The following is a 16,738-nucleotide window of genomic DNA, read 5'->3' on the forward strand; positions in this document are numbered from 1 at the left end:
GGGAAGAGTTATGACGCGGTAGGACAAATGCGCCGCGTGAGCACGGCGAACACGGGAACAACCCGGCGTGTGGCTACCAGGGAAGGAGAAGGCCCAATCAGCCATCAACTGTCGCTGATCAACAACTTAAGCCTTGATTAGAATCTATAAATAACAAGGCTTCAGTGGAATCTTGGAGACAAACTGCTATGTCCAATATTGTTGATAGATCAAACAATATTTCCCGTTGGTGCACGCAGGGGAGAAAAACGGCGCAGCATATCTTCATTGACTGTCTTCGGTCATAAAAGTGAACAAGAGATGAGGAGCCTCAGGGAGCTTAACCAACGTAGCGACGAGAGGTTGTGCCGGAGGACGCGTTCATGAAGACAAGGAGGCGCAGTGCCAAGCTCAATGACATGAAACAATGCCGTCGCGTAAACCATTTATTTCGGTTTGCCTTGAAAACGAAGATCACATACCGAACATTGCGTTTATGGTAGAAGTGTAATTGTCCGAAATGACATAAATCCGTTTTTTTTTCTGATCATTTAAGCGATATTTTGACACCGAGAAGTATTCCCTCTTTAGCCATCGTTACCCCAAGAATTGTAAAACGCAAAGGTTTGCTTAAACCTTCATAGGTATCGAAAATTGTATTGACCGGCGAACAGCATAATGACATGAGCGAAGAGTCAACACACGGAGTTCCCTTGAAGGTGAAAAATCAGGTCATATACACAATAGGAGAAAAAAGGACGCTTCAGCAGTTTTCACCTGGCGGGGCACCTAGCTTCAAGTTCTTAATGAAGTCACAGGTGAAGTGCTGGCAGAGGAGACTTGTTTGCTCGGAGCTTGGTAAGACCTCGAAATAGCGCAAAGAACTGGGCACGGCATTACGCACGCGCTCCGCGACGCGCTCCGTAATGCGGTGGCTGCTCACAGCGAGCCACTGCAAGCGGGGAGCCATGCTTATAACTTGGTAAAGGCCCTCCTTGCCCACATACGTGTTCTTCAGGCATAGATGTGTTAGACCCAGCCTTAGGCTTCCATTTGTTCCCACGTAGATTGATTTGAATGCTTTGCCGGTGAATCCCGTGTGTCCCAAAAACAAAACACGCAGGCTCTGACCGTGCAAGAGCACCATCTCGGCACCCGTGTCCGTCACCTTCGTTCCCTCTATGTCCAGGACAACGAGGTTTGCGATCACGGGCAGTATGTTGGCCAGGCGTTGGTCGTTGAACAGGTAGCAGCCTTCGACGCTAAGCGCACGAAGCGACGGGAATTGCTCCAGCTTGGCTAGCCCGATGGCAGACGCGAATATCCACTGCGCAAGGTCCAGCAGCCGGAGATCACGTGGGTATGGACGGCCCGCTTCGGTGGTGAAGAACCGCTCCGCACTGAACCACGACTGGCGCAGTGAGAGATGAGTGAGCGTCGGTGGCAGGTCGCACACTGTGACCTTGTTCTCTCGAAGGTGACGGGCGAGGGGGAGGAAGCCGCGAGTGATGTGCAGGACCTGCGAATAAGTGAGGACACTTGTAGATCCTTTTAGTACGCTAGCACTTGTAGTGGCCATTCCCCGTATTTATCCGCTGCGTGTTTATCAAGAAGTTGACGTTTCAGTGTTTTGGAGAACAACAACAGCGCTGTATGGGATCGCTGGAGATGGGAAACTTTCTTAGATCGCATTACCCATTCAATCCAGACGTCAGCGCCAATTCCTCCCATAGCCACTGGAAGGAGGCCAACTGGAGCGTCATATTGTTGCTATGGCAACGGTCTCCAGCATGAAAAAACTTCGTCACCGAGCAGGTGTTAAACCACCAAGAGTGGTAAAAAAGCAGCATCGTTTTTCTGTGCCTAAATCGATTCGGCTACCGCGCAGGCTTTCGCGCAGCGTTCACGTCAAGAATTTCCCTTTCTAAACATCAAATCGCGTCCAGTCACCACGTGCGCTTAAATAGAGAAAAACGAATTTAAATGCAGTTTCCGATCCCAGGGCTAACTGCCGCTTTCATGCTTGCTTCAGTAGCAGGAAGCGAAAAATATAACCATCTTCATCGCCGAGAGTGATGCCAGACCGTAGGGCAGCATATCCATGTTTTGTAATTCTGGGTTATCGATGAGGGAAGGCATCCTGATAAAAATGACTGAGCATTCGTTTTTCTTCATTTATGACGTCCTTTTAACTGAAGATCACAGCAACAGCTGGCGTTAAAGAAGCGCTATTTTTGTTACAGAATGTACCAGTTGCTTAAACTTCGACTACTCTAGTCCCATAGCGATCGTATAAAACTTTGCGCTCGGGTTTGAACGAGGGGACACTTCCTTAAGCGTTGCCATCATGAAACGCTCACCCTGAGTGAGGGGCAGTGCTCGGCCAGGTAGGCGAAGAACGCTCGCGGAAAGTCTCTCTCCTCCTCCTCGGCGGTGGATGTGTCCATGGAACGGGTTATGTGCAGTTCCACGATGTTGGCGTCGACGTGGGCCTCGAGAAGGCTGTGCACCTGTCTGACCTTGAGCGGAAATGACGTCACGCGTAGCACACGCCTCAGCGAGAAGTCGCGTGCCACACGCCACCATCGCCGACATACCCTGGAATGAAGAGGCGTGCGCTAGTGTCGTCGCATTGTTTTATTTGACATATATATAAGCGGTAACGTATACGTGAGCTTTAGCAGAGGCAAGCTCATTAATTCCGATGTTCATGAGCCGTTAATTCACCGTCGAAGAGCCAGAATCTATTGAGGCTAAGAGTGATCTGACCTCTATAGCATTCAGACAAGGTGTACATCAAGGATTCCGGCGGGGTTATTTTCCTCATCACTCTGAACTGGAGAGATTACAAATAAAGACGTGGGAATGGAGGCATAATGTTCTCTTGCCGCTTACTGATGGCGTCGTTGCTAGCGGAATTTCCCACGTTCTGAACGTTTGCGGAATATATTGCCTGAGTATTATTCCTGCTACACGAACCTTACACCTCCGTCGACATATGGAAAGAACCATTTGTCGCTACTACCACGCCATGTTCTTCGCTATGGTGATTATTCGGATTTCTGCCACTCTACAGGGGAATACATAATACGTGCGGATGAGAAGCCCTGGACTGGCACCAATCCGAAAAATGACATCTTGCACTTTTAGCAGATCAGCTTGTTAGAAAATCCTGACTGATCGGTAGTTGGCCGCTTTACGCGCCTTTGCAGATAAGTTTGGTGCACGCCAGTCTCCTCAGGAAGACCAGCTTCCTTGTGAGTGCAAGGCAACCCTGGCGTGTAGATACCACTGGGGTGCAGAGGAAGTCAACGCAACACGCACCCAGCCATCAAAAGAGAATGAGCCTCAAAAATGTGGAATTTTATGCCGATGGTAATTTGGCAGTGAGCTGCTGTGCCGCACCTTTGTTTTAAAATCTGACGCAGCGTTTATCTGCCACCAATTGGTTTTTGGTTTGGTTTATGGGGTTTAACGTCCCAAAGCGACTCACGCTATGGTCCACACGGAGTGTCCGAACACACGTCGGCTGCTGGCCTTTCGGCAATAACAGCCTGCACGAGCATCTTTAACATCTATGTGATCTCATTTGTTAAAAAAAATTTTGCACGTTCCTCAGCGCTCAAGTGTTGAGATGCTGCAAAGGCGGTGGGACGCATCATATCTACACAGGGCGCTGATCTATTTCATGTGTTGAAGTGTAATGGGGAATCCAAGATGAATCAGTCTCCTGGCTGTTAATAGCTCACACTAAGTACACTATCGTTATAAACTAGAAAGAAGCGTTGAATAGCGCTTGATGCCACAATCAATAAAGTGGAGAGCGAAATACGTGCTCAGCGATGTAGTGTCGCGCCAGCATCCCTAGCCTAACATGCTTCGTCTAAGCTCCGAAGCATCGACTGGAAGGTGAGGCACTGCGTAGCAGTGACGGCCGACTTACCTCGCGCAGGCGCATACATCGTCGAACGACGTGAGGTGCCCGAACACCTCCAAGAGAAGGCTCTCCGGCAGATGCTCGATCTCCATGGCCGGCACTTCTACCTTCTGAACGTGCTCGTGGCGCTATTCTTCCACTTACAGCGTCTGCCGTCGGAGAAAAATTCAGGGGGCACTTTGTCTAAAGGGCGTAGATGCGAAAGCGTTTTCCACCAAAGCTTCGCCTGCATGAGTGGAACGCGACATCGTGCTCTAACACTGGCAGGGAGTCCACGGAACGCTAGCACCCGTTCGGCGCGAATACTTTCAGGATATGGTCCGCGTCTGGCGCGGAAAGATGAACGCGGCGGCGGCATCGAGGGACGCTGGTGCCGACTAGCAACAGATGCCGGCTAGCTCTGCGCATACGCAGGGCGGGAGTGCCCTGAACGCAGCCTCGAAACGCTCATGCAACTCCGGTGGTGTCCGCAGAACACGCCCCGCATTGAAAGAGACGACATCGTCCTGGTGCTGAAACCAAGAAACACGGTCGACCTCAAGGCGACTTTTGGTCCTGGACAAGCCGGCGCAGCAATCCGCAGCATCCTCGGGGACGACGCAAAAAAAATTCAGGGGGCACTTTGGCTCTCTAAAGTGCTGCAAGGCGAAAGCGTTTCCTGGCACACTGTTTTTATTTTTTTTTTGTTTTTCATATTTTGTTTTCATTTGTTATTCATTTTTGTTCTTTTTCTCACTTTTATTGTTTTTTATCTTTATTTTCATATATATCTTTGGACGCGGCTGCCGACGCGTCTGTCGACATCGCTGCCGACAGCGTCTCCTAACGACAGTATGAGGCATTAAAGGATTTCGCCTTAATACGGGAATTCCGGTGTGGCCCGCTTAGGACCAAAACGTCCTTGTATGTGTGCTGAAATCAGTGGACGCCACGGAGAAGCTGCTCCTGGATATTAATTCGGAAGCCTTTAATGCGTCATCGTTGTAAGCGGGTGCTGTCGACAGAAATGTCACGCTTTTCAATTCGTCGAAACGGTCATGTCGTCACAGTGCGCGAATTTCAAACGGGGCCAATTGTACTTTGGCTACTAACCATGCAACCAATTAAAGGGATAGTATAGTGATACTCCAAGTAAGGTTGACTGAGTTTAGTTAATTGCTTACTTAACAAATTAGTCCAATTAACCATTCTAGTCAGACCCGATAAATAAATAAAACCGAGTAAGAAATTGGCCGAGCTTGGGAATCGAACCCCGGTCTCCGGAGTGCGAGTCGAGCACGCTACCACTCCGCCATGCCAGCTCGATGGTTTGGAATGAACAAAGGTGCGTCTAGTGAATACGGTGTCTTTGTTCACTCCCATCTTCCTCCCTTTCCGTTACGGCGAGGTTTAGGTGTCCATCGAAATATGAGAGACATACATTTCATTTCCTCAAAAACCAATTTACCGACGACCACGGCGTATTTGTCTGCGCTTCAGATTGATCCAAATTGTCGTGACGACACCGCGCGCAAATTTGGACGGGTGTCTACCGAAATAAGAGAGACAGTTACTGCGCAATTTCCTTTCCTCAAATACAATTTTCGACTAGTGTATACTGAGATATGTGAGGCAGTTAATGCGTAATTTCCTTTCCTCAAATACAATTTTCATTTTCTTCATTGCGGCCCCTCTTTCTTCTATCACTCACACTTCCTCCCTTCCTGTACGGTGCGGCTCAGGTGTCCACCGAGATGACAGAGAATTGCAGCCCCATTTCCTTTCCTCAAAAAGCGTTGCGTTCAAAGGGCAACGCATTGCGCCGAACGGGTGGTGGCGTTCCTTCGACTCCATGGCAGCGCTACAACACGCTGTCGCGTTCCACTCCTAAAGGCGAAGCTGAAGCGTCAATTATTGGCAGTTAATTAATGCACCAAAAAATGTGCAGTGAACAATCGCGTAGCAGAATGCAGCACTCAGGCTTTCGCCTTTCACCGCTTTAGCCGCTAAAGTTCCTCGTAATTTTAAAGGCGAAAGCCTTTAATGCCCCATACTGTCGTTAGCATCGGTCTCGGCAGATTTGTCCGCGTTTCGGCGTCACTACTTACAAAGAAACTGCGTCAGCGCTGGGAATCGAACAAGGGCCTTTGGCATTTGGAGCGGAGACGGAACCACTCCGCCGCGAAGGCCCAAGGTTTGAGCACGAATAAAGGCGCATCTATAAACGCATGGGTTTCATAAATCAAATAAAAGGAATAAAAAATGAAAATGAAAAATGAAAAAAAGTAAGAAAAGAAACAAAAAACAAAGTAAAGCAGCAAAAATAAATTACAAAAATTAAACAATAAGCAAGTAAATATAAAAATTAAACATAAGAAACAAAAATAAAACAAAAAGAAAAAATAGAAGCGCAATAAAAATAAGAAAATAAAAATAAAACTAAATAAGAAAATGTGAAAAGGAGAAAAACAGGATAAGAAATCAAAACAAAAATGAAATAAAAAACAAAATATAAAAATATAAAAGAAACAGTGCGCCAGGAAAAGCTTTCGCCGTGCCGCAGTTTAGAGAGAAAAAAATTGGCCGTGGTTTAGTTCTTGTTAAACCTGCAGGATTGCGAAAGCAACATATGCGCGTAACCACATATTACTGCGTGAGTAACACTGCCCAAAGTCTCGCCGTTTCGCCAGCTCTTGCACGACCATACTGCGCATGCGCTAGGATCAAGTGACGTCATTCGCACAGCTGGCGTGCCACAGCCTCGCCGTCCGCGTTCGGCTTCCTTTCCTTAAAGTGATCGGAGTATAAAACGTTCACAACCCCAATGAACACAATGAACGCCGATGGTCTATCGCTTTAGCGCCGCGTTTCTGGCACAACCTTGTCAATACCTGGGGCCGTATTACGGAACTGTCAAATCAAAAACTTGTCAAAAACGGGTCAAAAACTCGTCAAAAAGCCCCGCCGTTGTCGCGCTCCTATTGGTCGGCTGTGTCCGGCGGCCATGTTGCTTTCTTGCGTCATGGGTGGCTGGCGTTTACGTCACAGACATGACAGAAGTGGTGACGTTGCACGCCTAATTATGCAGGCGCATTTTGACGATTTTTTTTGACGGCTTCGAGGCGGTCAAAATTGGACCGTTCCGTTTTTGACAGAAAATGGCGGCGGCAGCAGCGGCGTCGTATGTCGCTGAGGCGGCTGCGGCGACGCGAGCAACGGCGAAGGAGGGCGCACGAAGACGCGTTTGACTTGCCGGACGAGCTGTTCCGACGCCTTTTTCGACTGGAGAGGCAGACTGCGGTGTGGCTATGCGACGAACTCGCCGATGAATTTGGAGGTTTGCGTGCGAATGCGCTGTCGGTGCAGCGGCGGGTGCTGTGTGCACAGCGGTTATTTGCGACCGGCGGCTTTCATGCAAGCTTCGGCAGCCGACGACACCTCTGTGCCAAAGCTACATACAAATAAAACATGCTTATGCTGGCAAAGAACTTTATTTTCACCTGCAAATCGCACTTCGTGGCCGTCTTCTGTTTACCGGTCGAGGAAAAAGAAACAGACGACCACACATCACATACAACGCTTCACGCTTTGACACTTTTTTCATCGATCGTAAGAGCCGAACAACACCGACCTTAACAAGTTGGCTTCGTCGATTTTTCCGCACTTAGAACAACCGCACAGTACCTTGATTTTTGTCGCCACGTAAGAAAACAGTATCAAGGCGTGGAACAGCTGTTCACGTGGAAAGCGGCTTGTTGACGTTTTACCGCCGTCTGCGCACCCCCGCGGCAGCAAAAGTTACCCACCAGGAAATTTAATAGCCTAACCTCTTGCGCTTCTTGTTTTTCTTAATATTTTTTAGCTTTAAACATCATTTGTTGGCAAAATAAAATAATAATTATTTTTATCGCTGCGCATTTCTTTACTCTTTTAGCAAAATTTAGCAGACGGTCCCTCGTCGTGCAGGCAAACGCTTCCGGGGCGCCGCTCTGCTGTAATTGGCTGATTCCTCGTTGCGTCAATTTTGCGTCAGGCGTCGACGTCACATCGTTTCGTCATTTTGACGTCACTGTCAATAACTTTTGACAGGTTTTTGACAAAGTTCCGTAATACGGGCCCTGCAGTCACACCTCTCTTCCTCTCTCTCATCACCCCACGGGCCGATGAGCACAGTTCAGGCGTCCACTGACCCAGGGAGCCATAATGCGCACTTCCTTTCCTTAAAATGACCGTAGTATAAAACGTGGTCAACGCAAACGCCAATGAACACAAGGAACGCCGAAGGCCTCTGGCTTGGTAAATTGGTTGTTAAATTGGTTTGTGAGGAAAGGAAATGGCGCAGTATTTGCCTCGTATGTATTGGCAGACACCTGAACCGCGCCGTAAGGGAAGGGAGGAAGGTAGGAGTGAAAGAAGAAACGGAGCCAGTTGGTCGCCCATATCTACAGCTGGTATGACGTCACAGCGGCAACTTTCCTGCTCCTTCGCAAGAACGCGCGCGCATAAACGCCCCGCGCAACACAACGGAGTGTTTGTCGCCCATAACCTACAGCTGGTATGACGTCACTGCGGCAACTTGCCTGCTCCATGGCATGAACGCGCGCTCATGAACGCGCGCATGAACACCCCACGCAACATAACAACGGAGCGAGTTGGTCGCCCACAATAGTAGTAGTAGTATTTGAACTTTATTTTCTACCGATGTAGGAGGCCCCCTACTCGCCGCCAATGACATGCAGGCTCAAGGGGCGGGGGCCGGGGCTTCCGCGACTAAAGACAGGCGAAGTTGCAGTGTTTCTTCGCTGCTTCCGTCGCCAGGCAGATGACTTATTGCTGGTCGGCGGGGACTCGCTTCGCAGCAAGGCCTCCCAGGCATCTATACTTTTAATGTTCTTCCTGAAGCCTGGGGAGTCAGGACATTGCCAGATGATATGATCGTGTGCCCCTATCTCCACAGATTTTACACTTATCATCAGGTCTATCGTCTATTCGCGTGAGGAACAACCAGACTGGATTTGGGAAATAGCTTGCAGGCGTCGCCAAGCGACAGCCTCTGTGCTGCTTTATGTTCGGTCCTGTGGTGGCAGACACCTTCTTCCAACTCTATAGTGCTCGACGATTTCAGTGTAGGTTTGCGCGCGCTCATCCAGTCCCCGACAGTCCGGCGACTCTACGGTTACCCGGAAGTGGAGAGCACAGGCTAACTCGTGGGCTGCCTCATTGTCTGGGACTGATTCGTGTGCGGGTGTCCGGATTATCGTAATTTTATGGTTTAGTTCTGAACTTGCTAAAATTTTGTTTGCCTCTTACGAGACCCTTCCTTTGCCAAAATTCCAGACAGCCGTTTTGCTGTCGCTAATTATAATGTTTGCTTTTGTTCCAACGCATGCGAGCGCTATTGCAACTTCCTCAGCTGTATCTGTGTTTCGGCGTCTAATGCATGCGTCGGTGTCTGGTGCGCCACGGCCGTTGACCACCGTGGAGACTGCCACCCCCGACTTTCCGCTAGTCGCGTCTACATGGGCGACTTCCTCAGGTTTCTTATTTTCCATGCGCTTCGTAAGCGCTTCCGCCCTTTTCTGTCTGCGTTCCTTGTTATAGGTTGGGTGCATGTTTTTGGGAAGAGGGGGTACGAGTATGTTTTCGCGACATTTTAGGGGAATATCTGTTTTGTCACTCGCACCCCTGTCTGATTGCAGCCCCACGCAGGCCAGGATGGTTCTGCCCGTGTTATTTCGGCTCAGTCTTTCTAGCTGCGCCACATGCACTGCTTCCGCGTATTCAGTCCATATTACGCACCCCCATTACGAGGAGGCGGTCCGTTGAAGTCGTGATGGGAAGCCACAGCTCCCTCTTCACGCATCGCCTGATAAGGTGGCTTGTTGGTTAAGGCGCTCGTCTACTGAGCCGGAGTACCTGGGTTCGAACCCGACCGCTGCGGTCGCATTTTGATGGAGAAAGAAAGCAAAAAAAATAGAGGGAAAGAATGTTCCTTCTTCTGAGGGTAAGCAGGGGGATAGTTGCCAGTCGAGGAACATATTTTTTGAACTAAAATTGGCGGGAGCTTAGCTTTGGTTAAGCCTGGTAGGTTGCGAAAGCGCAGCGCCTCCAACTGAAGGAACGCAGTGCGCCGTGTCTACAGGTCACACGTGGCTATGCCTCGGCGCATATCTGCTAGTGCGCCGCGGCACAGCCCCCGGACAAGACAAAATTACGGTCGGACTTCTGGCCAACCTCGGCACGGAGGCTCTGCAGCAACTCACGGATTGCATAAACGAATGTTGGCGTACTGGCACCATTCCAAAAGCATGGAAAACAGCCAATATACACTTTAACCCCAAACCCTGCAAGAAAATAAGCATCGAAAACCTGCGCCCCATATCCCTCACGTCGTGCGCAGGCGAACTCATGCAAAGGGCAGCCCACGCGCGTCTCTCCAATTATCTTGAGGAATATGAGCTACTGCCACACACGCAGTTTGGATTCAGGGCACACTTGTGCCCCACTGATGTGCTTCTGCAACTCAAACGCGAAGTCATTGATCCCGCACGCAGAAACAGTGAACGAGCGCTTCTAATTCTCGACCTCAAAGGAGCGTTGTACATCGTCAAGCACTCCACGATCCTAAACAACCTCCACAGCACGAACCGTGGCTGCCGAGTTTACTCATACATCTGTCATTTCCTTATGGACAGAACCGTAAACATCAGCACCGGCACAAAACAAACAACACAAGTGAAGATGGGCACGAGAGGCACTCCGCAAGGGGCAGTACTATCCCACTTCTCTTCAACATTGCACTCCTAAATCACCCACCCATTCTCAATCAGGTACAGGGGATACGCCACGCCCTGTACGCTGATGATATAACCATCTGGACAACCACGCGAAGTATGGGAATTGTTGAAGAACAACTACAAACAGCGGCAACAATCGTTCAAAATTATGCACGGGCGTGTGGACTAACCTGCTCTCCCGAAAAGTCTGAACTCATAGTCTTCCGTACACGCAATAATCAGGACACCATCAACATCCGCAGTGACAACTCGTCCATCAAGGAAGTTCGGACCCTCAAGATACTAGGTCTGTACATAAATAACAACAGCAAAAACCTCCTCACCCTCCAGACACTACGGCTCGCGAGCGAGCAAGTCGCCAGGATGACCGCCAGTATAACAACGCGGAAATCAGGGATGCGAGAAGAGGATACCCTGCGACTGGTGCAGGCTTTCGTCGTAAGCCGCGTCGTCTACGAAGTACCCTACCTCCGCCTCAAGAAGCGTGACACCAGGAATCTATGCGTCATAATCGGAACAGCCCATAAGAAGGCACTGGGCCTTCCTCTTGCAATATCGACGGACCGGCTCTTACGACTGGGAGTGCACAACACGATAGACGAGATAATAGAGGCACACCTCACTGCGCCGGTTGTACGGCTTTCTACAAGTCGGACTGGTTGACAAGTCCTCACTGATTTAAACATCAATTGCCCCCGACAGCTAGACTCTAAAAACGACATTTTAGCCTCATGGAGACGACAATTCAAGGCAGGTCCACTGCTCAGGATTATGTACCCCGATTTTCACCAGTCAAGACGACAAGCACGAGCCGAAGCTATGAAAAGGCACTACGGCGTGCGCGAGGGCGTGTTCTATGTTGATGCTGCGGGTCCCCAGGAGGGAATGACGGCCGTCGCGGTAGTGCACCAAAAAAAACAATGGACGGACTAATACTGGCTAGCCAGGACATACTGTCTGCGGAAGAAGTGGTGATTGCTTTAGCTGCAACACATACTAGCTCGAAATACATTATTACAGATTCACAGACAGCGTACCGCAATTACTTCAGAGGCAGGATCGCACCCTTAGGAGCTAAAATCCTGCAAGACAGCTACACCCGTGGCTACCAACCCACACACAAAAACTTAATATGGGTACCAAATCGCCAGGGCATCCCATGGAACGACAGCGCACATGCCTCAGCAAAAGCATTTCTCCCCCGGGCACCGATTGCGGATGCCGTGGAACCTCCTACCCCACTACTAACTTACAACGACATACTTCAGCACTTAAGTTTATCCCGTCGGGTCTACCCTCCGCCGGCTAAGACACTGGACAAAGGGGAGGAACTAAACCTCTGAAAGCTACAGACCAACACTTACAACAACCCACGAAGACTACACGCAATACACCCGGAGTCATTTCACTCACACTGCCAATTCTGCGGGGAGAAGGCGGACCTGTACCATATGGTATGGGCCTGCCAATTAAATCAGGTGGCCATTGTCAATAACCAGCCAACGCAGGAGGGGTGGGAAGCAGCTCTGACCAGCTCGGACGAAACAAGTAAATAAGAACTCATCGAAAGAGCGCGGACAGCAGCCTACGCCAACGGGGCTCCGGACTGAGAGCTCCACCCGCCGCTACAACCTCCTAAACACTTTCATTAAAATATTTTCACCACCACCACACGTGGCTACCGGCCGCCGCTGCGCGACGACTCAAAGCGTCTTCGCTATTTTTTTTACACTTTTTTATGTTGCTGCGACTGAGAGAAAGAAAACAATCTACAGCTGGTATCACGCCAGAGTGGCAGTAGCGCCACAGGAGCGCAGCGCAGCAAACACAAACCGTAGCTGCCGCCGGGCTCTCTGAAGAAGCGAGTTGGTCGCCCATATTGACTCCGCTAAAGGTCAAACGTAACTGCGGCCGGGTCACGCGAAGGTTTGAAAGTGCGAGTAGTATTGCTTTCCCAATAAAATTCAGGTCGGCACTTTGTTGTCCTAAAGTGCTGTGAGGCGAAACCCTTAAGCGCGGTGCTGCTGCTCGTGTCACTGATGTGTGGTTAAGATGTTAAGCTTCGCCTCTGAGTGTGAGACGCGACAGCGTCTTGCAACGCTGCCAGGGAGTCCTCAGAACGCCACCGCCAGTTCGGCTTTACGAATTGCTCGTCGCTAAAATGTTTTGTGAAGAAAGGAAATGTATCTGTCTCGCATATCTCGGTGGACACATGAACCTCACCGTAACGGGGTGGAATATGGGAGTGAGCGAAGAGACCGTATTCACTAGATGCCGCTTTATTCATTCCAAACCATCAAGCTCTCACGGGAGCGATTAGCGTGTTCGTCTCGCGCTGCGGAGACCTTGGTTCGATTCCCCAACTCGAACAATTTTCCACTCGGTTTATTAATTTATCTGGTCTGACTAAAATGGTTAATTAGCTTAACTGGTTAATTAACTAAACTGAGTCCCACTTTCTTGGAGCATCAATACACCATCCCTTTAATTGGTTGCATCTTTACTAGCCATAGTACAATTGGCCCCGTTTGAAATCCGTGCACTGTGACGTCATGACCATTTCGACCAATTGAAAAGCGTGACATTTCTGTCTACAATTGCTGCTTACAACGACGAGGCATAAAAGGCTTCCGCCTCAAAACGCGCCGGTGTACGTATTCCATCCCAGTGGAGATGCGCCCTCCACGTGCGCCCTCTTCCCGCGAACATGAACCGTGAGGACCATAATGGCCGGCGCCTTGCACGGGCGGAAGCCCTGGCCCGCCACTATGGATCGAAACCCGGCGTATTCTACGTGGATGCCTCCGGCCCCCACCATGGGGGATGGTTCACGGCCGCAGTCGTCCACGAATTCAAAACAGTGAACGGCCTTACTTTCCGAGCCCGTGACATAACACACTCCTGCAATAGTAAAACATTTCGACCCCAAAATTGATGGGCGCTGCCCTCACTGTGGGGAAGTTTCCGATACCTTCCACATGGTTTGGGCCTGTCAAAAGAATCCTTCCCTTCCCGCCAATCCTTCCCCTTCCCGAGAAGCATGGGAGGCAGCCCTGCTCAACTGCTCGGGGCTGGAGTCTCAAAGGGCTCTAGTCCAACGGGCGCGAGTAGCGGCCTCGTCCAGCGGGGTCCCGGACTAAGGACTCCACCTATGTAAAGGGCCATTTTTGGTCTGCAAACTCTCCTGTTGTTTATTAAAAAGTTTTCACCACCACCAACACACGCGGAGGAGGTCGCCATTGCTTTGGCTGCATCTCATTCCAATTCAAAAACAATTATTACCGACTCGCGAGGGGCATGTCGGAACGTCGAGCAGGGCTGGGTACCGTATCTAGCCTACCGCATTCTCCAAAACAGCGTCTATACCGCGGACCCCGCTCACCGGCGTATCGTTTGGGCTCCTGCTCACATGGGCCTTGAGGGAAATGAGGCAGCTGACGCCGCCGCCCGCGCGCTCTCTCACCGGACATTCCCCTCCGACCCCGACGATCAGGAACTCGAATTCACTCCAGCTTACTCGTTTAAAGACATTTCTTTACTTTATCAATCTGGCCATAGTCTTTATCCCCGCCCGTGTAAAGGTCTCTCAAAGGCGGATGAGCGGCTTCTGCTTCGCCTATATACAAATACTTTGCTGTGCCCGGCAGCTTTAAAACACTTTGACCCTTCTTTCTCTGGCAGCTGTCCGCACTGTGCGGAGAAGTCTTCGTACATCTACCACATGGTGTGGGCCTGCCCCTCCAACCCTGCTATCCCCCCTCACCCCAACCCAACCCGGGAGGACTGGGAGGCGACCCTGCTCGGCTGCTCTGACCTGCAGGCCCAACGGGCCCTGGTCGCGCGAGCCCGGGCAGCGGCCGACGCCACTGGGGTCCCGAACTAGGGACCTCCACCTAGTACTTGTGAGGGCTGGCCCCCTTTGGGTCAGCTCATACCTCACCTCCCGAAGTTTATCTGTAAATAAATGTTTTCCACCACCACCACCACCGGTGTGCTCTGCGATGTCAGTGCACGTTAAAGATCCCCATGTGGTCGAAATTATTCCGGTGACCTCCACTACGACACCTCTGCTCTTTCTTCTTTTACTTCCACCTACCTCCCTTCTCTTACGGCGCGGTTCAGGTGTCCACGAGATCTGTGAGAGATAATACGCCATTTCGTTTCCTCAAAAAAAAATTATCAATTTTATCAATGCAGCCGAGTTTATCGATGCAGCCTGTCATGAGACCTCGCCGACGCGCCATAAAAAGATGAAGATGAATACGCCTTCATGGGACCCTTAAGCTCAAACGATTTCGAACCATCGCGGCATTATGACCCTCAGCTGAATATTGTCCACTATAAAGAAGGCAAAACAGCCCCTCCGCCCAAAGTGTGCCGCCGCCAATATCTATAGTTCGTAAACAAAGATGTTCTCGCTAAGAATAATAATAATAATTGGTTATTGAGGAAAGGAAGATAGTGCAGTATCTGTCTTAACGTCTCAGGTGTACGCTTGAACAGCGCCATAAGGTGGGAGTAAAAGAGGATAAAGAGGAAGAGGATTCTCGTTAAGAACTACTGCCCCACAAAGACCACGTACCTTCTCGTCGCTCCCAACTGTCTTTACGGAGAAAATACGCAAGCCTCCAACGACGACCCGACCGCTAGGCAACTCTTGTTTATCTGCGAATAGTAACTCCAACTAAATTACTACCTGACACCACTATCAACCGATGCCGCACATTACGTAGAATGCGTGTCGATGTTTTTGAGCGATTAAGAATAGCACCCACTAAGACAGCAGGAGTTCTCATGTTAATCCCATAAACAACAAGGCCATTCCAGAAGATCGGCATAGAGCTCCTTGACCTCCTTACGACGTCGTCCTATGCGGCGGCTGACTGCCTCACATAGGGAGTTTTGATTAGCACGGATGCGAACTTGGAGTTTATAGAGTATGCCTGCCGTTAGGGAAAGAAATTCGGCAAAGTCTACGCGTTCGACCAAACCCTCGTAACATGCACCCCGACCGAAACCGCGAGGGATGGGAAGCCAGGGAAGCGGCCCTTCATGAATGATACGGCGATGAACAGAACACCGTATGGTACGTAGATGCTGCATGTGGCTAGCATGGAGCCACGGCGATTGCGTATAATCCGCTTATCGCTCCAATTAAAAAAAAATTAGGAAACTAACCCGGAGTAAACAAAATAAAGAGCTACACTGTAAAAAATATTTATTGAAAAAAACAGAAATTTTCTGGCAGCTGGCCTGCCAGAAATTTTCTGTTATGCTATGATTTCGGTTTTTACTTTTTCTGTCATTTTACAGATCTTTTCTGTTTTCGACTAAGAGAATTTCTGTTAAGACGATAGAAATTTTCTGTTATTGTATGTTTTCTGTTTTTACTTTTTCGGTCATTTCACAGGGTTTCTTGTTGGCAATTAACAGAAAATGTCTGTGAGGATGACAGAAATTATCTGTTTTTACTTTTTTCTGTCATTTCGCAGGTTTTTTCGATTTGCTGCTAACAGAAAAATTCTGTGATGTTCCATTTTCTCTTACCATATTTTCTGTCATTTAACAGCTTTTTTTTCATGACTCAGAAATTTTCTGTGAAGCTCCATGTTCTGTCATTTCACACACTTTATTTCTTTCACATCATCTTTTAATGACTGACATAAAAACAGATACAGAACATTAGGACTGCTGCCACATTTCAATAGAATAAAATATTTCACCGCTTTTAAACAATCAAAAGCAAAGGCAAGTGAGTATTCAAGAATATTGGAAAATATGCAGTGTTAAACAATGCAATCATGGCTGATATTTTACTATACAGTAATATCTTTCAGCATCACTGAATTAAGTTAAACGGTAGGAGGGTGGCCGAAGAAAAAAAGAAACTTACGTTGCCCTGCCTGCACTACAGGCATACAGTAAAAGCATGCAAAATATGCAGTAATGGCAAGTAAAGTAGAAACGAAACCTGTGCCTTTCTGTCATACAGAATGGCATGATTCACTCTAAAATAGTAATACAATACCATGAATACGACACGAAG

The 16,738-nt window shown here is 49.2% G+C and overlaps 1 protein-coding gene across 1 annotated transcript; it reads right to left on the reverse strand.

Annotated features, from left to right (window-relative positions):
- Positions 1–490: 490 nt before the first annotated feature.
- LOC149366836 (uncharacterized) lies at positions 491–4,585 on the reverse strand. Its single transcript, XM_089552635.1, has 3 exons — positions 3,923–4,585; positions 2,340–2,577; positions 491–1,498 (listed from the first exon to the last, which is right to left on the reverse strand). Exons 1-3 carry the CDS (start codon positions 4,006–4,008, stop codon positions 743–745), a joined length of 1,080 nt encoding a protein of 359 aa, XP_089408761.1. The 5' UTR covers positions 4,009–4,585; the 3' UTR covers positions 491–742.
- Positions 4,586–16,738: the final 12,153 nt, after the last annotated feature.

The sequence above is a fragment of the Amblyomma mixtum genome, chromosome 1 (assembly GCF_055824585.1).
Source record: "Amblyomma mixtum isolate Tamu chromosome 1, ASM5582458v1, whole genome shotgun sequence".
In the NCBI taxonomy this organism is placed as follows: Eukaryota; Metazoa; Arthropoda; class Arachnida; order Ixodida; family Ixodidae; genus Amblyomma; species Amblyomma mixtum.